The sequence below is a fragment of the Sinocyclocheilus rhinocerous genome, unplaced genomic scaffold (assembly GCF_001515625.1).
Source record: "Sinocyclocheilus rhinocerous isolate Xijiao unplaced genomic scaffold, SAMN03320098_v1.1 scaffold3639, whole genome shotgun sequence".
Taxonomy (NCBI): Eukaryota; Metazoa; Chordata; class Actinopteri; order Cypriniformes; family Cyprinidae; genus Sinocyclocheilus; species Sinocyclocheilus rhinocerous.
Window position 1 is genome coordinate 86137 of NW_015639545.1, and position 23541 is coordinate 109677.

The window sequence follows — 23541 nt, forward strand, 5'->3', positions numbered from 1 at the left end:
TAGTATTTTGTTTTTATTAGTAATGTAAAAGGGGAATGGGACAGAAACTTGATGAGTGGCTGACTCAAGCTCATATTTCCCACATGAGCACCATTGAGTCTAGGCATATGCACAAACCACTGGGTCAAGTCTCCAACATGATCTGCATTAAAACATCACATTATAGCAAATAATCACACTCTTCACTCTCTCCTGTTCCAGGCTCCTATTCCAAAGAGCGTCCTGATCTCTATTCCCATCTCCAAGTCCTCCGTCTCTCGTTTCCGGAACAGCGTGGAAGGGCTGAATCAGGAGATCGAGCGCATCATTGTCCGAGACACAGGAGATAGAGAGGAGCAGCTTATTGTTAGTGTACCTGAAATGATGCTGCAAAAACACATAATCTGGGGTCCTCACAGAATCCCTAAAGACACTGAGTGTGTGTATAACTGAAGTTTTGTTTCTGTGTTCTGTTGTGTATGATCGTTGCACTTTTTCCTCTGGCCAGCCTCAGGAGGCTCCGGATGGGCATCGGGCTCCTCCTCCTCTCTGCCAACGCAGCGCCAGCTCCCGCAGCATTGACACACAGACGCCCCTGGGCACCGCAGCGGGCAGTAACCACAGCAACAGCAGCAGCCGCTCTCAGTCCATCTCACCCACGTTCCTGAACGTGCCAAGTGAGCCCTGCAGCGATAGTCCATCTCCCCACGAGGACGAGACTCTGGCTGACGGCCGTGAGAAAGGTACAGCTCACATATTTTTCACACCTACATACACACTCAGGGCTGTTCACACGTCCTGGGGCCCACACAGAAACTGCACATGCATTTTCTGCATTGATTGTGTGAAAATGTGCTGGATGGATTTAAACATGGTCAGATTTGTTATATGGGGCTGACGGTGCTATACTTTCATTAGTAGCTGTAATTAAATAACTGATTGATCATCCAAAAACCAAGTAGTTTTTTTTTTAGATTTTATTTTACAATGTTTGGTTTAGATTTAATAATAAAAATAATAATATTTTAGCATTTTGCACATTTTTATAAGGGATTAATTTAAAGGCAGGTTGTTTGACTGTCTGTCATCCATACGTCTCCATTTTTTGTGAGGATTATGCTAGTTTTGTGCAATAAAAGGTTAAGGTAATATTAATTCTACAAATTTGTTGAGTATATGTCAGATACCCTATTGAAGAACTGTGCAATCTGCTTAATTTTTTCGGCTAATATTTATATTTTATTTCAACTTTATTTCAATGAATGATATTTTTAAATAGTTTTAGTTAACAATAACAACAGTGATCTGGTGGACCGTAATTATACAGGGCTTCCTTAAGACTGACAGTCAACTAATTGTTTAGCTCTCTGTTCAATTTTGGACACGTATCATCATCTCCACTAATAATCCTGTCTGAGCTGTATTGACATCCTACTCCTTTTTTGTGACATGTTCACAGATCTGGCCCCCAGCTCACCCCTACCCAAATACGCCTCATCCCCGAAGCCGAACAACAGCTACATGTTCAAACGCGAGCCGCCCGAGGGCTGTGAGCGAGTCAAGGTCTTCACAGAGGAAACCCAGTGAGTGCTGCAGTGTGTCTTGATCCACTGCTTTATCTGCTCTCTCCACACTCACTATTGTGTTGCGCCCTGAGCCTTGAAACCATGATAGCATAACATTTACACTGACTTCAAAGCTGAGTTAGAGCTTCTCACCGTCTTATCGCACTCCTCCTCCTCCTTTTTCATCTCCTCAGGGCCAGGCCTCCACGGGAGATCCCACAGTTCCTGTGCCCAGATAGGAACAAGGTCAATTTCATCCCCAAGAGCGGCTCTGCGTTCTGCCTGGTCAGCATTCCCAAACCGCTGATGCCCACACAGGAGCTCAACAACCTCAAGAACCAGAGCGCCGCCCATCTCACGCCCGAACCCGAGCCGAGAGTCTCACGAAGAACCTGCATGCTTTCCCAGCAGCCCTCAGGCTCCTCCCCCTCCTCCTGTCTGTCAGAGAGTTAGACACGCCCCTCAACCAGCGTCCCAGCAACTGCGTCTGCATACCCTGCACATTTCAATAATCGAACATGATTAAAAAAATAATAAGTGACTCTTAGAGAACAAAGCGGTTATTAATAATAGCTTTTGTTGGGTGCGAAGATGAAACGGTTGCCTTTGCTATGCACATTTTTAGCTTTGTGCTTGTTCTCAAAGAACAAAGGCCATTTTTGGGGGGTTTTGGGTTTGTGATAAACGAATTTAGCTTTGAATTATTCCTCTACCTTCCACAGATAACGAGTGAACCTGAGAATGTGTCTCAGATCGCTATGAAAATGAATCTAAATGATCTTTCTCAGTACTGAGGTGGCTGCATGGATCTGTTTTTGTGAGACAGTGTATATTTTATAATAGTTTGCAGTGGATCGCATCATTGAATACAAATGATGCCATTTCAGATGAGACCAAGAGACCTGGTAGAATGAATTCTGGGTTGATGAAGGTCTCCGGGACTGAATCGTTTTCACAGCAGCGGGCCTTCTCCGTTCAGTTCTGACAGAAGCAGCAGGGGAACAGGAGGGAACGGTTCTCTGCTTTTTCTCCTCTTCCTTTCTCACTGGTGGCGAGGAGACAGAAAGGTGCTAAAGATAAGACTAGCGAGTGTGAGAGAGAACGCCGCTTAATGGCTACAGGACGAGTGGCCTGTAAACCCGATTCTTTTGTTTGCATGGTTGTAAAATGCGTTTCAAATGCATATGGGTCCAAACTCTGAACTTCAAACCCAGCGGGGAACAAAGTGAGAGAGCGAGGGGAGGGCAAGACAGGATCTGGGTGGACAGACGCGATGTTTTCTCACCTCTCGCAATGATCCAGCCGATTTAGCTCGAGGAATGTTTGAAAGAAGGACACGACAAGTACAAAATCAAACTGCGAAAATGTAACGCATAAATGTCCAGGTAGTTCACAATTCAGATGTCTATCAAAACATTCATGGAATATTTTCTATGATATCCAATGAAATAGTTTACAAAGTCAGAGCACAATATTTTCATTAGATTGATTTAATGCATGCATTCTGGGAAATTTCAGTCTGTGTGTGTATGTATGCGTGTGTGTGTGTGTGTGTTTCACTAGATTCAAGCAATTAAAAACCACAGATTTTCTCTCCGTTTCAGTGTCTAAATGCCATTTTCATCATGGAGCAGACTTTTCCAAATCTTCCTTATTGAGCATCTAAGGCTGATTTCCTAGTATGCTGTAGTTGTTTTTATCGTTATTTTGTATGAACTCAAGTAGTGTCTGATGAAAGATTATCATTTTATGCAGCTCACGCAAGTGCTTCTGTAGACTTGGCCAAAGAGAACATTTCCTGTGGCTCAGTGACAGCTATTGTAGATGGAATTATTAGGCGACTTAAAGGAACAGTTCACCCAAAATTGTATGTTTTCCCATCTTCTGTGGAACATATAAGAAGATATTTTGAGAATTCATTTTTTTTTTGACTGAACTATCCCTTTAATGGACAACAGTAGTACTAATTGAACGTTGTGTCATTCACTTCCAGGAGTAATTTAGGATTTTCAGCTCAAAGATCAGAAGTGCTGTGGGAAGGTTGTCCGCTTGCAGTGCGTTTGTGCTTTGTGTGCAGGGTGGGGTTCCTCACAGTTGTTTTGTTGGGAGGCATTTTAGCAGTGTTCCTGTTTTTTCTTGTTCACTCTTGTAGTTAAGGTATTGTTTTGAGCTTTAAACAACATACAACATGAACCTGGAATACTTTAGCACTTTTATACCAGCATTGTGAATCGGTACGGGACCTCTGTGTTTGACCTGAAATAATCTCATAGCCTGTGATTACTATCGTAGATCAGTACTCAGAAATGTAAAAGCAGCAATCTCTTCTGGCAACGGCACAAGAATCCAAACATTTCTTGCTCAAAAACAAATTGATAACGTTTTATCAAGCGCTTTGTATATCTCCTTAGGATATGTATTGAAGTAGAGAACTCTTTCGCTGTAGGGCCAATATTAATATACTTTTATATGGGTAGTGGCCTACTCTTTGTAATCAGAGCGGAATATCAGTCAGATATGAATAATCCATATGTACAACTTCTTAACGCGGGGACAGTGATGTATAATGGTATACTGTGTTGGATGCTGTCTGTCTCAGTGGATGTTAGTCTCTTGTGTATGGAACTCAACAGAATAAAATTGCACTCGCTCTAAACGTCTGAGGGTGTTATTTGATGTGCGAGTTGAGTTTGGGGTTAACCGTTTTTCCAGTAATAAGATGTCTTTGTTGGATGATGTGAAGTATGATTATTAGTTGGTGCTGGTATCAAAGAGAACCCAGGAATATTAAACAAAGCCTTCCAAGTGTCATTAGAAATGTGTTTCATCACTTGCTGAGAACAAAAATGTGGAGTAATGAAAATATTTGTATTTTGGCACTAGACTTCTAACATGTGTTTCGGATGCTTTCACACACACCACCTAGTGGTAATCATGTTGTAAGAATGTGTGTCCTCACATGATGGACACAAATCAAGAGTTGCACTTTACATACAGAACTATAACAATTTTTTCCCCATTTGATTAAATGACTGGTAATATAAAGCTGAAATTCATGTGAAGGTACTTAAGCATTGTAATGAATCATAATCACTCTCACAATTTTTTCCCCTCTGATTACACTACTGCTTAAAAGTTTGAGCTAGGTAAGTTTTTGGTGAAAGTAATGAATATTGTTTTCAGCAAGGACACATTAAATTAATCAAAATGTATCAAATAAACAGCCTTGGTGAGCAAAGGAGACATTAAAAAACATCTTTCAAACATAGGGGGGGAAAACAAAAATAAATTGTACTCACCCCAAACTTCTGGAACAGTAGTATATTTCTGTCAGGACCACTATCGTCAAAGATGATTGACAATTAGCATACAGTTTGGATTGGCGGTATGGTTCTGTTCTGGGCAAGAACTCCCTGCGCATCCATGCAGCCTAGCATGGATGAGAACAGGGAGAGCAGCGATGGAGGAGGAACTGGGGATGGAGGAGGGTAATTAGCTATTGAGCAATGTGAACACTGCTAATAATACTGAGGGACTTTATATATGAATGCTTAGATAGGTGTTGTATTCCTATAGGTAGATGGGGATCAGCTGAGAGTCAGCTGATGCGAGCTTGACTAACGTGACCTGCCAGAACTAACGCTACGCTTGATGTGTATCAAATCGGTAAACACTGCACTATTTCAACCAAACTGCTAGGGAAAGATAAAAAAAAATTCTAAAAGATGTTGCCAATGGTTGATTATTCACCATAATTATAAGAACAAATATAAGTATATTTACATACAATCTCAAAAGTGTTAAAAATTTTGAATTTACTGTACATTTAAATCTAAAATCACAAATAGAATCACTCGACATTTCTAATTTCAATCCGGGCCACTTTCACATGTGGACTGTAATCAGTAGTTAAAGTCATCTCATAGTGATCACCTTCATCCACTGATACTAATACCACAGGCTGATGAACGAATCTCCTGTGGAGTTCATGAGTGAACGCATCAGTGTGAGAGTGATATGGAGCTGTGGCTCAAGCGTGCGTGCTCTAGTGTGTGTAATAAGTGTAGCTGAAAGGTGTTTGAAATGGTTCAGTCATGCACTGACACCCCACTCCCTCCCTCCCTCTCTTTTTTGTAAGGTCTTTTGTGAATGTAGGGGCAAAAATGTTCACACGGAGGGCAGTCCAAACAGGGGCTTTTTCCCCAGTGACTCCGTGCCCACCTCATCCCCCGCCAGAGACAGGGACATTACACAGCACTATTTCAGGTCACACACAGACATCAATCCCACAATGCATCAGCACCTCATTGCCTCATGTTGCACCCCACAGACACATAAAGAACCATGAGAAATTACGTAGTACACTGTAAAATAAATAAATACAGCAGGCTGTGGTTGCCAGAACTTTACCATAAAAACTGCGGTTGCAAGGATAAGCGGGAATATCAATTTACAGCTTTTCCACAGTGTATTATAAAATGACTTATTTTTCACTTCCAAAAACTGTATTTTGCTGTAAAACTACAGGAAATTTCCTTTTAAATGAAAACTTACTACTAATCAATTAGCAGGTTTTTTCCCCCTAGAATTTTTATCCCTTATGAAAAATAACCATGGTTTTACTACAAACAAAACCAAAAAACCATGGTTACTGTAGTTAAACCATGGTAACACTATATTTTCACAATTTTGGGGGGATTAAAATGTTGTATAAAATCAAGCAAATTATATATGAACAAATATCTCTGTAAAAACCTTCAGGATATAGACAGGAATAAAAATGTAAGGTTTGGAGATTTATGGCTCAGTGTAGGAGAAAAAACTAATTTAGAGAAAACGGCCTTTAAAAATATGTATTGTAATTTAAATCTATTGACACAAATAGATAAAGTGCTATAAAAGAAACACTTAACAGTGTCTTTTGGATGTTTTCTTTCCACTAGTCTGAAAAAACACTATGAAAAACCAAAAAGCCCAAAATCTCAAACTTGACAGGTGCATTAAAAAACAGTTTTTGCCTGCAGTGTAGCTGAATCATGCTACTTGTAGTAATGGTACTCTTAATCATGGTACTTGTAGTAAAACTGTGGTTATACAAATGGTAATCAATACGCCAAAAAACCATGGTTACTATACTTTTACTACAATAAAACCATGGTTAATTTTCGTAAGGGATGGTCTTTTAGCGTTACTTATTATTACTTGTTTTTATTAATGCATAGGCTGTTGATGGTCTTATAGGCAGACGTCTGGCACTCTTTTGTCATTTCAAACTTTATTTGAAAGTAAAATAGGAGAGAGTGGCTGAAAGAAGCTTGTCCGAGGGGAGCCCACATAATTGGACGTGGCGTGTGCTACAGCCTCGCAGGGAGTTTCTGACTGAATGCACTGAGAAATATGACATATTTTCAGTGTGCATTCATTGTATATAAGTCTGTGAATGCATCTCAGTGCCGGATCTTTTCTGAACAAACAGCAAATTGTTCTCCCGGTGAGTCTGTTTCTCCGTTCTTGAGCTCAAAATGAGTCTGCTGACATGTTCCATCAAAACCTCAGTGTGAGACTCTGAGGCTGAGTGTGAGCCAGCCGGTGGGACTCCCCTCTGAGGCCCCGGGGACGCTCGGCCTCTAATCTCACTCCCAGCCTGGGATCACAGCAGAGGTGTAAAGTATTGGAGTAAATGTAATTAGTTACTCACAGGCCCAGATTCCTCACGTTTTCTCATTGTTACAGGCTCAGCTCAAACACTGTCCTGTTAGTTTAAACCTAACAAAGGATCAGCTGCTTCAACACAGTCATACAGAATCCTCCAGGTCTGTGACAGCCATAGATCTGTTCCTGTTTGGTTTTTCCAGAGGAATGCCGAGAGACGACGTTGCTGTGCGTTACATTTGAGAACTGTTATTTAAGTCGTCCACTTATTCAATAAAATGCTAGATTTGTTAACTTTGAGCGGTGTTTGAAGGGGGAATTCATTTTGTTTTATTAAGGCGCTACGCCCCTTACCGGTGAGACGTATGTATAACAGAAAATATGTTCTCATGAACGTCATCATGGATGGAATATAAGAAATATAATATTTATATTTCTAATATAAATATTAGAAATAATATTTCTAATAAATAATAAGTCTGGGCTTTGTGTGTTATTATTATTTAAAATTTACTTGTTCATTATCAATGTCCAAACGTACAGAAAACATTTACATATGGGGATTTATATATATTTAATACAAATAATACAGTGAAATAACATAAAGGTCAAAATTACAGTCATTTCTACATTTATAAACTTGTACCTGTCATATTTAAATGAAATATATGTGACCCTGGACCACAAAACCAGTCATAAGGGTTATAGCTGAATAAATAGATGTATGGTTTGTTAGGATAGGACAATATTTGGCCGAGATACGACTATTTGAAAATCTGGATTCTGAGGGTTCAAAAAAATCTAAATATTGAGAAAATCGCCTTTAAAGTTGGCCAAATGATGTTCTTAGCAATGCATTTTACTAATCAAAAATTAAGTTTTGATATACGGTAGGATTTTTTTTTTTAAAGCATGGAACATGATCCTTACCTAATATCCTAATGATTTTTGTCATAAAAGAAAAATCGATACAATGTATTTTTGGCTATTGCTACAAATATACCCGTGCCACTTATGACTGGTTTTGTGGTCCAGGGTCACATATAAATTTTTTCTTAAAGAATGAATTACTTTTACTATTCCCATATATTTCATTTATGATTCTTAGTTTTTTTGGTTGCAGTAAAATATTCTTATACAGTTTCAATTTGACTATTTCACTATAAATGTGCAAAACATACAAAAACATTTATTTATTATACAATTTATTTATACAAATAATACATTGAAATAACCAAAGGTCTCATTTTATTAGCAAAAGGATTAAAGAGTTATTTTCCGCATTTATAAACTTGCACTTGTCATATATAAATGAACGAAATACAATTTTATTAAAGAATGAATCATTTGCTGTTTCAAAGCACCGTTTAGAGCTCAAAGTGAAAGAAAGCGTGTGTCCTACGGAAGCCGTGAGCATTCAATCTGCAAGAGGATGATGCGCAGCTGACGCGTTTTTCGACGCGAGGAATCCTCGACGAAGACGAGGTTGAGTAGACTCGTTTTCAATTTTGCGTCCTTCCTGTATATAAAGCCTGGGCTCGACTGTATCCCGTTCATCGGGAAGCGCTGTCAGAGTGTGGTGACTCGAAAAGATGATTTCTATTCAGTCTAACTCTAGAGCTCTGTCGTTTTCTTTCTTTTATACTCTGTGTGTTTTCATGAAACTGCTGCGCTAGCGAGCACTGATCCAATATGGCGTTTGTTTTAAAATGATGTTAATTTGTCCCATTTGTATAACGTTAACGGTCTTTACTCCATAAAGCGGAATTATAGTAAGCTACATCACTCGCAAAGCATAAAAAACACTACAAATTGCTGCCTAAAATTAAATAGTAGTACGATCAATGAGTGGTTTCAAAATAATCAATGGCAGATTCACATTTTATTGCTGCTATTCATGTAATCAAAACATTGCACTTAAACTTGAAATTTGCAGAGATGGCCACTGTTATACAGAAATATAGCTTAACATATACTAAACATATTTACATAACTAAATGTGTCTAGCATTGTAGATATCTAAAGCGTTCAGTTTGACACCAGTCAAAAAAATTTTTCCTCATTACACCAAATTCACAAAAATATTACACCATATTAATAACCTAAATTCATGCAGATTTGTAGGTTATCTTTGGCTTGGGCTCTTGATTTGTATGTGTGTATGTCTGTCAGATTGAGAATAAATGGAGGAGGAAGAGAGAGATGTGGAGGATGTTCTTCAGTCTGAGAGAGAGGATGCACAGCCTGAACACATAAGAGATGGACTGGTAAGGATATGTGTAGACTAGTCAAAATTGTGTACAGCACTTAATAATCACTGAAAGACAATGTTAAATGAACACTAACACAAACAAAAATGTTGATAATTGTTTAGGACAATTGAGCACTTTTTTCCACAAATTATCATTTTCTGACATTTTACGTTTCCTATTTCCATTTTTCAGTGATGATTCTCATTAAAATCACATTGTTTTTACATTAAATGAGAATGAGAAGCTCATGCATTTTCTTTTACTCCATGCAAAGTATAATTTCTTACCAGTTTTATGACTGGGGCTTTTTTGACAGTCTTCCCAAGATATATCGTTAAATATTAAATAATGGTAAATAAATCTTACATTTACAAAATAATTGTGAATTATCAGGTGTCAGTGTTTTGTGTTCAGACCATTTGTTGTTGCACTTTGATGTTTTAGCAACATGACAAAAACTCAAAAGCTGAAGAAAATGCAGATGTACAAGAGCTTCCACCAGTCATTCCAGCCTCAGAAACTGTAGCAGCCAATCAGAAGCCTTCCACAGTCCCGACGCAAATGGACAACTTAATTATACTTGACCAAAACGGACATCCTATTCAATATGATCGGGTGGTAAGGACACTACACCGTGACCCATCACCATAACCTATATTACTCACACTAGATGACATGCATATCACCCATGATCTTGTATCAGTCACCGGATATGTCAAAATGTAAAAATTTGGGTTTGTGTTCCACCCATGAAGTCATTTAGAGTTATATATTGAACTATATATGAAAATTTTTCCCCACACCAAACACAGTTGAGTTTTTTTTCCCCCCCCAGGTGATTGTGACAGGGGGGAATGGACAATTATATGGTGTCCCATCTGTGTCTATGGGGGCCGCTCAGATGTTACTACCTCATGGTCAGCTGTTGAATGTCGCAAAGTCATCAGGTCATTGTTTAGAATATATTTAAATATACTGAATATTACTTCTGTAATTATGTACTCTATATATAATATAGTGAGAGGATTCTTTTCAGTTCTGCCATTTCTTTCTGTTTTGTTAAACAGGTGTCTTTGTGGAGAAAAGACAGCAGACAATCATCACATCCATAAAAGACAGTGATGGCACTCATAGTTTAGCTGCAGTGGCAGCTCAGAATGTCACTGGTATTAAAATTCACAGGAAAAGGTCAGTACGCCTTGTTTGCATATGATTTCTGCCACATTTTAAACCATGTTCTGGCTCAATTTAATCCTTGGTTGTAAAAAGGAAACTGCTTCAGACAGTGGAGTTCAAGCAAACTTGCAATTATTGATTGTTCTTTAAAATGTCTTCTCATGTATTTCAGTCCTCCTGATGTATTTGAGCCTCCAGTGAAGCCACTTCCGCCTGGGGCACCAACCTGGGCTCTGAGACTGCGCCGGTGTGAGGTTTGTCCTGTAGAAAATAACTAAATTAAATTATTTGACAAAACATTAACTTATGATAATGTATACAATTAAAAGTAAAGTGTAATATGCATGGAAATAGATGAAATGTTATAATTTCTGGTGTGTGTAGAGCCAGTAATTGCCCTCTGTCAAACAGATCCATTTCCAGCAACACAACACAATAATATGGCTTGTTGTTAAATCTTTTTTTTATGATCGTTTCACGACGAACAGAAGATCGGTGACTCGTACCGTGGTTACTGTAACACAGAGGCAGAGCTGGAAGCCATTCTGCTTCTACACAAGCAGCAGACCCACGCCGTGTTTGGCACCCGTCAGTCACCCTCACTGGCTAAACCTGCCACCAGACTCATGTGGAAATCACAGTATGTGCCCTACGATGGCATTCCCTTTGTTAATGCAGGTAATCTGGCCCTTTTTGCTTGTGGGATCTATGTTACGACTTTATGTTAGACCCCCCCCCTTTAAGTCTGAAAGATGTTTAGTCATGTAGTGTAAATGTTATTTTAATGCCCGAATTGTGAAAAATGAAAGGTCCATGAATTCAAAATTGGACATTATTTGGCTTTTAGTTGATGTTTGTTAACTTTGGGATCATCTGTAGGCTAGTGGTATTGGTTGACAAATGTAGCAGATAAAAATGATCGCAGATACACTACTGTTTGGGGTAAGATAAAAACATCAGCAAGGATGCATTAAATAGATCAAAAGTGACAGTAAAGACATTTTAAAAGATTTATATTTCAAATAAATGCTGGTCTTTTGAACTTTCTATTTATCAAAGAATCCTAAAGAAATATCTCACAGTTTTCACAGAAATATTAAGCAGAACAACTGCTTTAAACATCGATGATAATAATAAGAAAAGTTACTTGAGCAGCAAATCAGAATATTAGAAGGATTTCTGAAGGACACTTAAGACTGGAAGAAAAATTAATATTGTAAAATTTATTCAAATATAAAACATTTATTTTAAATTACAATAATATTTCACAATTGTACTGTTTTTACTGTATTTTTGTTCAAATAAATGCAGCCCTGGTGAGCATAACAAACATTTGAACAGTAGTTTATATGAATTTAAAATGTCTTTGGGTAAACTAATCAAATTATTTTTGATTTATCCTGCACTTGTAAATGTGTCCGGAATTTTAAAAAATCAGACTGTTTCTTGAATGCTAGTAATAGGAAGTAGAATTAGCATACTTTTATTTTTTTTAAAAGACAAACATTTTTGTTAAACCTTGATCGAATGCTGTTGTTGAAGATAATATCATAGTTTTACAATATGCTTACAAAAGTCAGTTTATCTTGATTTTTAACACGGTTTTAAGGAAGCAGAGCTGTTGTGATGGAATGCCAGTTTGGTCCACGGAGGAAGGGTGTTCAACCTAAAAAAGGGTCTGAGCAAGAAACAAATCAAAACATCCTCTACAAAGCAACCTGCCCTGCCAGGTACACAACCTTCAGTTGAAGCACAACAGATTTTTTTCTGTGTACATTATGACACAATAATATTTGACCATTTTCAGAATATATATCAAAAAAGTACGAAAATTCTTGGAGTACAAGGTTCCAACAGATCCCAAAGTGGACAAGAAGGTAGTGCGGCAAGAGCAGGAGAAAGCCTTCTTCAACCTCAAGAAGACTTTATGGGATGTTGGAGGCGTTGAAAGGTATAAACATCTTGCTAGCACAGTTAAAAAAAAATCCATGACATGACTTACTGCAGGGTTCACTTCACACGTTTACATTCGTGACAGGTATTACATCCAGCTCCCCACAGAGAAAGCCCACCTGTACCACGACGTGGACACTGCAAACCTGCCTCCACTTCCAGAGCAGATCTGCTTCGCAGAGGAACAACAAAATGAAGAGGAAGAGACAGAGGAGCTGGATGTCCTGATGGAAGATGGGACACCCCTACCCTCTCGACTACACCCGCTCGTAGCAGAGAAGATCTGTGAGTTGGTGGCACAAGGTCATAATGAAGTTTACACTGTCCGCAAGCAGCTCAGGTATGACTCAGATGCTTTCAAATCTCCTTGCTTTCATTTGCTGAAAAACTATTTACTGTTGCTTTGTGAACACCCTGGCAGGAGGTTTGTGGAACGTGAGATGTTCAAATCGGAGGAAGTGCCTGAGAGACACAATCTGTGTTACTTTCCCACTGTCATTGACATCAAGAACCACATCCACGAGGCTCAGAAAGCTCTTCAGATGACTACGGGACCACTGGCTACCTCAGACACAGAAGTGTGGATTTTTATTGGAAAATATATTCCAATAAAAATAAAAATAAAAATATGCTTGATAAGCACAAATATGCAAGCTATTTTCTGTAGTAAGCCTTCATTTGTGTGTGTGTGTGTTTTTTGCAGTGGAAAGCAGAGGCTAATAACTTGCTTCCGGAGACTTTGACTCCTGCTACTGTGGGCGGTAAATTACTGTTGAAATGTTGTTTAAAATATGAGCTACTTTATTAAAACAAATGTTTCATGTGTTATGGCTGGAATGCATTACAGAACTTTTTACAGAATTTTGCCCCAATTTGCAATCTGGAGGACTGTCGTTTAGTGTATGATGCCCAGTAACCATTTACAAAGTCAGCAAGTGTGTGATACCTAGAGTGCATTTGTGTACTGTATTCCAGCCTTAAACATTTTGGAATCATTCAATACAGTATAAGAGAGTGGAGGAGAGTCTTGCTTCAAAAAGAAAGCACCAAACTGTCAAAGTATAACAATTGTTTACCCTGCCACACTATCTAGTGTACTGCTGTTATATTGACAGTATCCTCTCAGAAGGAAGGGCTCCTGGAAGGAAGTGATACTCTTTCTCCAGAGGCTGTGCAGCTCTTCAGCTCTCTCACCTCACTGCAGCCCAGGATCTTTGCACATCTCCAGGTGACCATGTCCTGAACTGATATAAGAATTGCACAGTTTTAATATATTAACTTACTTCAAAAATACATTAAAAATGCTATTCAAACATAATAAGGTGTTTATATCTCTTTAATGACGAGCATGTTTTTTAGTGTTGAATTAAAATGGAAAAATTCATTTGGGGAGCATAAATTCATGTTTCAAGATGATTAACTGAGCTGATAACATAATGAAGAAAAAAGTCATTAAAATAATTAAATACTTAAGAAAAAATGTTTATGCAATTTGGCATACTTTTTTATTATTATTTCTTAGAACAATGTTTAACCAAAGCTGCTTCACTGCTAAAATAAAATTTCCATTGTTGCTATTTTAAATTATTATGGTGACAACCAGGGAAAAAAGCAATTGCTCATTAGTTAGAGTAACTCATTAGCCACTTTTTTTCTACTATAAAACAGTAATGCAAGATTCTCCTTTCTGTCAAACATGTTTTATTGGACGGTCCCGCTTTTAATGTATGTAGAAAACTCTTTTATGAACTGAACTCACTTAAAGAGTTTAGTATAATTCTGCCAGAAAAAGTTTTAGAATTTTTATCATATGTTAATGTAAAAAATCTTGTGTAATATAACTTGTTTGTTTGTTGGTTTTTATTGTATTTGTTATACTTGTATTTTTTGAATCGTTTTTGCCATGAAAAGATGCTGACATAGCATTAAATAAAAATATACTACTACTACTCCTCTATAAAACATGAGTGTGTATTTGCAGATATTTCTGTTCTTGTTTCTTGAAATATATATTCTTAACAAAAACTGCTTCACTACTTATTAATACTTGACAAACTTTTGTCCGCCAAATTAAAGACCAACATACAAATAAACAGCATAAAACAGGAAATGCTTTCATAGAGAGGATCCCTGAAAACCGTCGTGACTGTGCATCAGGGTCAAATGATCAAATGTCATGTGGTAAAACTCTCCAAAACTATTAGATCATTAGACTCTTCTCTCTTGTCTGACAGGCAATCCAGCTACAGCCTGCCTTGTGTCCAGTGGAAGAAACTGCTCAACCTACAGCAGCACCACCAGAAGCCCAAGAGCTGTCCAGCCCTGCGCCCCCACAGCCTGTCCTGCTGAGTCCGTCCCACTTCCTGCAATCGAGTCCCAGTGCTGGTGAAAGCGTAACTGTGTGTGAAGGCATGAGTCAGCTGGTGAGCGTGGCCTCGGCCGCTGAAGGTGGCATCACACAAATCCTGTTGGAGGATGGACAGGCTATTCCTGTCCAGATTGTAGACCCTGCAAGCATAAGTGAGTTCATGGGAGCATAGAAATTATAATAATATCTTTTTAATTTTTATTGGTTCCCATGTTTATCTGATTCTAATCAGGAAAACAACAGGTAAATATATTGTTGTTTCTTATTGTTTAGCTTTGACTCCCTCAGCGGACGAAACTCCAGTAAAATAGGACGGTGGATGTGTCAGTGGATGTGTGAGCAGAGTCAGAGGCTGGAAACACAACAGTGGGAAAAGAAAACAACATTCTGAGCTCTTTGATGACTGGAGGATTCATTCATTGTATCATATACAGTATTATGTGAACACGGACTTGTATGCAATATTGATATGTAGTATTATTATTTTTTCCCCATATATTATAATTTCCCATTATTGCTATTTTAATTTATTATGGTGACAACAAGAGAAAAAAGCAATTTCTCATTAAAAGTCTAACTGAATAAATGAGACCAGAATTCAATATGTAAAGGTTAATGTCTTTTGTTTCAGGAGACATTTGTTTATTCACACAAACTATGGCACTTTTTCACAACATTTTTTTTTCTGCAGGTATTCTCTTTTTGAATAGAAGCTTAATGAATCCTTTTAATGGAGAGCCAGTTAATTTGTAGTATTATTTAAATGTAATAGGTGTCACCTTGGTCAAAGTCGAAAATGCAGCTCCCACCATCTGTCAAGCAAACAAAGAAGCAAAACATGTGAAAGCTTATGTTTATTATTTTGTTACAGCAAGGAAAAATCTTATTTAGGTCTTTTATTCTGCAACTTCCGCTTTAGCCAGCGTCGGTGTTGGTGATTAGCGTATAGTACATTTAAACCACTTTGCGCACTTTTATTTTTGTCCCAGACAGATTAGAAAAAATATATATGTATTTATGTTATTCATCAGGATTGAAGGCACGAATTGAAGGAGGGAGCACATTCGTGTCTATCAAGCATTCATCTGGAGCAACTTTTATTTAAAATAGATAAGTTAGGCTGTTCTAAATAGACTGGGGAAGTGTTCCCCATGCAGCCAAATGTACTTTACTTTTTCCTGGTATCAGAAGCCAGCAGTCCCTTCTCTAGGAGCGTAACGTTAAGATGTTGCAGCAAAAATAAGCTGGAAGGTAACTTCAAGCGCTCTCTCTCTCACAAAAAAGGGATTTTGATGGAGATTTATGATTTTTCCACACGCTTTCCTTTACCGAGGCAGTGATAGGTGAAACGAGGCCTATTCAAAATAAAGTCGAAACACATACGCTGGCGACACCTGTTGGTCAAAATTGTGTAAATGTAACGAAAGCTCGGTCCAAATCTGCATGAAGACAACTTTTAAAAACCAATTGCAATATTTGAGGCGATGAATGTTACGGTTAGCCATTATTATGTTTTTTTATTTATTTTGTCAGCATAGACTAGATACTTTTCAATTGAGAATCTTAGTAAAGGCATCTACCAGCAGTGACTGACCTCTGGGTTAAAGCAGGTGAAGATGGTACGGTGGCTCATGTCATAGCACTGCAGAGAAGAGACAGATGAATTTCTTTACATTTAGCAGTCTTTATTATTATCTGTCACATAATGAAGCAGGTGTTAATTATGAATTGTGCTATTATGCAACTTTTGTGTTAATGTTTCCACACTATTTTTATTAACTTATGAAGAATGTTTGCACATATTTTTCCACTTACAGATATTTTAGGTCTTTTAACCCTTGTCGGGCACAGGCTTTTCACATCTGAAACATATTCATTCCATTCAGTCAAAAGATGAACTCTTTGGTACCTGCTTGTCTTTTTACTCTCTAGATGCTGATGCTGTGCATGTTGTGATCTTTCATATTCTACTATAGATTGAAATTAACTCCAAAATATGAGCATATACTGTACCTGAACAAATCTGTCATCTTGTTTATGTGACGAAAAATACAGTAGAGGGCGCTGCTCACTCTATGCCAGTGGTTCTCAAACGTCGTTGACCCTCATTTGACTCCCAATCTTTGTCCACAACAATATTTGAATGAATTTTAGTGCTTGGCATATGTAGAAAAATCTCTTAATGTACTCTTAATGAAAATGCCCATGGTGTTTTAATATTTATTAATTGACATTACTTTTTCAGGTCTAGAATTCAGAAGTGCTAATATGTTGAGATGCCAGAGTTAGATATCTGAGAATATGAGCAATCCAGCAGTTTAACTCACATTGATTCACATGTGACACAGATTGTTCACCTACTGAAGAAAATGGCACATAACTGAAACACTAGTTGCGAGAATTTACTGAATGAACCCAAATGAAGGAATTACAGCACATCTTTGAGTGTGTCCTCAGATGTGGGTTCAGCCAAGCCAAGCAGCTTCAACAGGGTGAAATAGGAGAAAATCCAGGGCCGAGCGATATCATGTGTCTGCTCCAGCCCTTCAGCCTCCACAAAAAGACCCCTGTGAAACTTTAAGTGCTACTCCAGTGCTGCCCTCTGCCTGTCATAGAGAGAAATACACTAGACTTCACAAAAGGGTTCCTGCACAGTTAAAAATACCTATATTATGTTTCAGTGTTAAAATTGTAAAACTTCCAAACTGTGTTTTTGTCTTAGCCTACAGTAAATCACCTTTACCCTAAATCACTAGGTAATCCTAGATTACTTACTTTCATCATTACTTTGCCAAAAGTTACATAGTGTAGCTGTAATGTTCTCACATGTAGGAACCCTATGAACGAGAGCTGAGATGTCTGCTGCAGCTGTGACATACCTGGCAAACAGTTCCGCCTGCAGCCTGGCCTCTTCTTCAGCGTGCATCGCTGCTTCCTCCTCTCCTCCTCCTGCTCCTGCTGTCTGAAGGTACTCCAGTCTCTCAGCCTCCTCCATCTCTGACAGCTTCCTGAGCTCCTCCTCCTTCCGAGCTTCCTCTTCCAAACGCTGACGTTCCAGTTGGGCTGAAAATGAGGACATTCATTCATTCATTTGTTCACTTATTCATGAAGCAGGATATTTACATTTTAATGTTGCATGATGTATACTGATCTGTGTGGTCGATGCAATGCTGCATAGACTGTTGGGTAATAGTCTGCGGGCTTGGCATCAAAGCCTCACACTGGCTTTAAAGCCCTTGTGAGCACCCTCTTAAATCATAAAATGACCAGTTGAACTGCCTTCGGTTTTACTGATTTCATGGACACGTGCAAGTGAAGGACACAAGACCGCAAGTCTGTCAAGTGTGCCATTTGGGACCGTACTGTGGTCAGTATCGCTATTATCAAGGCTGAAATCCAGACCATGGCCACATTACAGCACAAATGTTTAAATCAGTTGCTGTGTATTAAATCAGCAGTAGTGGGTAAACTTGTGCAGATAGTAAGATATCTGCTCTGTTTCCAAAACCTAGTGAGGCGCATACATACGCAGCAGGGCTCACATCTTCGAAGGCATCTGTCTATGTAGGGAGTAGGCAGTTTGCTAGGGTTTGGAACATAGTCATTATCTTGCTTCAGATCCTGTAGTATGTTCTTCTCACGGTAGTCATACAAAAGCAGAATTCAGTCCAAGAGATATCAAGACTGTCATGTCATAAGGGCCTCGACCAATCAGAAATCATGACTGTACAGGTATTTACCAGCCTGTCGTTTTTCCTCTTCCTGTCTTTCTCTCTGGAGCCTTTCCAGCAGCCTTCTCTTCTCCTCGTGTCGTCTTCTTTCTCTGCCCGCTCTCTCCTCTGTCTCTCTATCTCCTCTTCCTGCCTTCTTTGTCTCTCATCTTCTTCTCTAATCTTCCGTAACCTGCATATGTGACAGTGATAGTTTCTTGCCAATGTCTGCAGGATATAGTGTATTTCGTTACAGTATTTGTTTCCAAAGAGCAGTGACACGTTGTACCTCGCTTCCTCTGCTTTCCTCCTCTGTTCTTCTTCCAGTTCCAGCCTCATCCTCTCTTCTGTCGCCTCTTTTTCTTGCTGTCTCTTCTTTTCCTCCTCTCTCCCCCTCCGTTTCTTCTCCACCTCCAGACGACGGCGCTCGACCCTTTCAGCCAGCGCTGCAGCTTTTTTGTCTGTTTGGTTAGTTGGAACCTTGTTGCTTTTAACCTAATAGTAAAATCAGTTTAACATATATGGTATGGTAACATATGAATATGACAGTAACATGACAGGTGATTGTTTTAGCAATCTTTATCATTACTTAAGCACATGTGAACAAGAGTGTTGATATTCAAATTAACAGCGGGACATGACTTGATAGTCCGTCAGTCTTCCTACATCCTCAAACTGCTTAAATATTTCTATGGATAATATGTATATTTTACCAATTAGTTATTTACCTATGGTTTATATATAGGCTATGTAATCAACACATTTAAATCAAAAGTTATATATCTGTTGTTTTTTATACGAGTATGTCATTCGCAGTGTTTCAAGGGATTGTTTTTTTCCCTTGTTAAAGCCGGAAAGTACAAAAAGTAAAAGTCTTTTTGTCTGATTTTGAAATTTTTGTATTGTTGTGATCCAGCTCGTAGCTGGTTGGTTTGGTTTATAGCTTATAATTTTTAAATGAAGACTTTTACATTTTTTTTTTTTTTAATCCATATGGGGAAAAAGTTTTTGCAAACCAAGGCTGCTGAAAAAGTGAGCTGACACCGAGTAACTTGCTGTCTAGACAAAACATTTCCTTATTTCTAAAGACATAATTTCTACTATGTCTACATTTGCTACATAAATGAAAATAGCTGCAAACAAAGTAAAAGAAAAATCATCAGCTGCAGCTCTGTGCAACAAACATTAGTGGTGTTTTGTTCCTGGATGAGTCAGTGTTATTGAATGAATCGCTTTAGTGAACAATTCAAATACTCACTTATTTCGTTCCAGAATGAATCAGTATGCTTAAATCTTTGAATTAATGGTTTGTTGACTTATTTATAGACAGTCACTTCTGACATAACAATGACACGGTAAAATCCTCACCACTAATCCACTGACAGTCTGACTGATTCAAACATATAGTATGTGTATTCAAATGAATAGCTAGCTGTTAAATGAGAAATACTCACGTCATTGCCTGGCTCAGATGTAGTGGGGTCTGAGGCAGAAGGGAGTGCTTACTGAGGAGGCAGGTGGGCTGGGCTGCACGGGCCGTAGTGGGACATCGTCCCCATCGAGCTGGTTCTGATGGAGCTCTGTGAGAGTCTGTGAATGCTGGCATCTGAACGAGCTGTAATGAGTGAGCGCTGCGATCTGTATAAGTGCTGTAAACTGATCTGGGAGAGACTTCGTGTGCTTCATATGTGTCTGTACTCTCTGAGTCTGTACTCTCTGAGTCTGTATCAGCATCCATGTCATCGTCGGAGTCAATATAGGTGTGTTCTGGCGTGTTCTCTGTGTTTTCTAGTCGTGAGTCGTCACCTCTCTCTTAAGGGTCATCAGTCTCTCAGGCTCATCCACTGGATTTGCCATCCATTCAGCGTCCTGTGGCTGAGTTTTTCCCAAAACAGATGCATTGAAATTTGATTTTCTTTCACATGCTCTTAATTTTTTTTCTGTTTAAGAAAAAACAAGTTTTGTTTTAGAATCAAATGAGTCGCCTACTGCCTACATAGGCAGCTTTCTTCTAAAGAAGTATCATAAGGAAGAAGTACAGTGCAATACTCTAATAAAGAAAAATAAACACTACTGTTAAAAAATACGGGGTCGGTAAGATTTTTAAAAATGTTTTTAAAAGAAGTCTTTTTATTTTCATTTATTTGATCAAAAATAGAGCAAAAATTTGTTACATTGTGAAATACTATTACAATTTAAAATGACAGTTTTCTATTTGAATACTTTTTACAATATAATTTATTCCTGTGATGGCAAAACTGAATTTTCAGCATCATTACTCCAGTCTTCAGTGTCACATGATCCTTCAGAAATCATTCTAATATGCTGATTTTGTGCTAAAAAAAACATTTATTATTATTATCAATGTTGAAAACAGTTGTGCTTATTAATATTTTTGTGTGAACATTTTTTCATGATTCTTTGAAATAGAATAGAAAGTAAAAAATTGGAAATAGAATTATTTTTTATAATATTATACATTTATTTGCTGTCACTTTTGATCTATTTAATGCTTCCTAGCTGAATAAAAGTATTCATTACTTCAAAATAAATAAATAATAAAATAAAGATAAAACATCAAACAAATTATTTTAAACAATTGTTTTGACACTTTTACTGTAAGTGTTGAATCATATTAATGTTTTATGATAGAAATTTAAACTATTCACTATGCCTTTAAATCTTAACATAAACGTACCTACAACAAATGCTGGTTGACCCTTTTTCTTTTTAACTTTAACTGTTGAATTCTGGGCTTTTATAGGCTCTTCCTTTTTTTCTGTTTTCTGTTTTCCCATTTCTTTTTCTTCTGCAGATTGAGAGCATATTATGACGAATATAAGGCATATTTAATCAATAAGAGCATATGAACTAGTATGTAACTCACTTTCTTTGAAGTAGAAGTGGGATCCTCAGGGACACTGGGTCTCAATGTCTTCATGAATTTGAACACTCTTGCCTTTTGTTTTGCCTGTTTGCTTACTAGACTTTTTTATTTTTCTTCACTTTCTCCACCAGCATGTGTTCTGCGTCTTCTCTTCCACCTGCGTTTTCCGAATGACCTTTTCTGTCAAAACGAACAACAACGGATATCATATATATTAATGGGAATCATTTAGAGGAGAGTGTCGGAAGTTCAGAAGTTAAGATATAGCCCAGACGGAGTGAGAGAGATTTACTGATAAGAGCTCAGATGTGAAGCGATACCCTAATCTCCTCTCGGCTTTCTCACCGCTCACAGATCCTGAGAAGGGTTCGGGCTGAAATCTGAGCTACAATCAAAGAGCGCCGGAGACTGGGACGGATGGAGTGACGAGAGAGGAATGCAAACAATGATTAGACAGGATATTAATGAGTCCCAAAAACCTTGGAGCCAAGCTGTTTGACCTCTGTCTGACCTGTGACCTGAAGTCGCAACCTGCTTTGTGTACACCAAAACACAACGGGAACACAAGCAGGCTGGTGATTGAAGAGGTAAGAACTGATGAAGTGGCCAAAAGCGAGAGGGAGGAGTTTGGGGAAATTAAAAGGATTGATTTACCAGCCAGAAATTACAAAGAGCACTGGGACATATTTATTATTAAAAACCCTCCAACCCTTTCTGATAAACTATAATTATAAACTATAACTGCTAGTTAACTAAAGCAGTATTTTGTTACCAGTTTCACTCTGACCGGGTCACGATTTAGCACAATAATATAAACATTTGCAACATAACGCAATCCCTTATTCATCATTTATTTGGATATACACTGGGAACAATTATTGTCATTTGGCTTTTCGAATTCAAATACACAAGCGTGTCAATCATACTTAACAGTCCTGCGCATCTGTACTGATTTTATAAACACAAACACAAGAGCTCGATATTACATGTGACTGAGACTCACTCTGCCTCCGTTGGTAATCCTGTCTGGATTTCTGCCTGTCCTTCAGGAGACAAAGACTCCGGTGAATGTGCTCTGGGAGTGAAATGTGTTGATTTAGGGCTGATAGTAGGCGCAGCACCTTTGGACTTCCTTGACCCCCGTATCACCTTTGTTTCCGGCTGTAAAGTTGTTGTCTTTACTTTTTGGTTTCTTTGCACCCTAGTGGCCTCCTCTCCTGTGAATCACAACTATTTATAGTTTAGGTAAAACTTTTGAGGGTTGTTCTTGCTCCATCTACTCTGAATGTTCAGTTATTGAAGATATTCAACACCATCTTTGACTTAAATGGAAAAATCTAGGGCAGAGCTTAGATACCTCTTCAGCAGCATTACTCTTTATGAGCTGTAACTCAGGTTACCGGTTTTGTTGAGCTGGTGAGCCGTGGAGCTGCTCATTTCCTCTAATCTCTCCTCAGGTAAATAGACCTTCAGAGAGACGGGATAAGACTCAGTAAGATTAAGCCAGGCGTTAATGGATAACTCATAATGGCATGCTACATGTTATACCAGTGAAGGAATTAACTGTTCATCCTGAATTATTTCACTGTCAGAGTTGAAACAGTCCTCCTTCCTCTTGGCTTTAGTCTGGTTTGCATTGGATCTCACCTTAAATGTCTACAGAAAACGGCATCATTCATACAATACCATTCAAATGTTTGGGGTTATGTATGTATGTATGTATTGTATTTATTTATTTTGAAGTAAAAAAAAAAGAATACTTTTATTGCACAAGGACACATTAAATTGATCAAAAGTGACAGTAAAACATTTATAATATTACAAAAGGCACCTATTTTAAATAAATGCTGTTCATCAGAGAATCCTGTAAAAATGTGTCAGTCTCCACAGAAATATTAAGCATCACAACTGATTTCAAAATTCTATATATATATATATACTGTATATATATATATATTTTTTTTTTTTCTTTTTTTTTTTTTCTTGAGCACCCCATTAT

General features: G+C 38.1%; 2 protein-coding genes, 1 long non-coding RNA gene and 1 pseudogene across 11 annotated transcripts in view; 2 read left to right on the forward strand and 2 right to left on the reverse strand.

Moving 5' to 3' along the window:
* The window catches only part of LOC107751499 (protein FAM117B-like), a 49407-nt gene extending 45966 nt beyond the window's left edge, over window positions 1-3441 (forward strand). For both annotated transcript variants that reach the window (XM_016567243.1, XM_016567244.1), the window contains 4 exons: window positions 202-345; window positions 488-722; window positions 1439-1562; window positions 1739-3441. In XM_016567243.1, coding sequence (XP_016422729.1) covers window positions 202-345; window positions 488-722; window positions 1439-1562; window positions 1739-1997 — 762 coding nt within the window. In that variant the 3' untranslated portion in view covers window positions 1998-3441. The remainder of the gene's footprint in view (window positions 1-201; window positions 346-487; window positions 723-1438; window positions 1563-1738) is intronic.
* Window positions 1-12436, reverse strand: part of LOC107751501 (uncharacterized) — a 24456-nt gene extending 12020 nt beyond the window's left edge. The window contains exons 1-2 of the long non-coding RNA XR_001641257.1: window positions 12423-12436; window positions 12130-12142 (exon numbers count right to left, since the gene is read on the reverse strand). This is a non-coding gene — a long non-coding RNA (uncharacterized LOC107751501). The remainder of the gene's footprint in view (window positions 1-12129; window positions 12143-12422) is intronic.
* On the forward strand, window positions 8612-15535 carry carf (calcium responsive transcription factor). 8 transcript variants are annotated; one of them, XM_016567237.1, is made up of 15 exons: window positions 8612-8681; window positions 9369-9463; window positions 9893-10066; window positions 10284-10395; window positions 10516-10636; window positions 10797-10878; window positions 11113-11302; window positions 12234-12354; window positions 12432-12575; window positions 12663-12917; window positions 12999-13155; window positions 13281-13338; window positions 13693-13805; window positions 14812-15097; window positions 15219-15535. In XM_016567237.1, the coding sequence occupies exons 2-15, from the start codon at window positions 9380-9382 to the stop codon at window positions 15254-15256; spliced, it is 1935 nt and encodes a 644-aa protein (XP_016422723.1). In that variant the 5' UTR covers window positions 8612-8681; window positions 9369-9379; the 3' UTR covers window positions 15257-15535. The 8 variants fall into 8 exon arrangements, with proteins under 8 accessions (XP_016422723.1, XP_016422724.1, XP_016422722.1 ...); XM_016567238.1 differs by having other exon boundaries at window positions 8616-8681; window positions 9313-9463; XM_016567236.1 differs by having other exon boundaries at window positions 8624-8968; window positions 9321-9463.
* A 1778-nt stretch (window positions 15536-17313) lies between these two features.
* The window catches only part of LOC107751504 (uncharacterized), a 25826-nt pseudogene continuing 19598 nt past the window's right edge, over window positions 17314-23541 (reverse strand).

Bases quoted from the DNA above. Each gene is read 5' to 3' on its own strand.
- carf (XM_016567237.1), top strand. From the start codon at position 9,380: ATGGAGGAGGAAGAGAGAGATGTGGAGGATGTTCTTCAGTCTGAGAGA. The intron at 12,576-12,662 runs GTATAAACATCT...CATTCGTGACAG, and splicing joins GATGTTGGAGGCGTTGAAAG to GTATTACATCCAGCTCCCCA. The intron at 15,098-15,218 runs GTGAGTTCATGG...CTTATTGTTTAG, and splicing joins TGTAGACCCTGCAAGCATAA to CTTTGACTCCCTCAGCGGAC.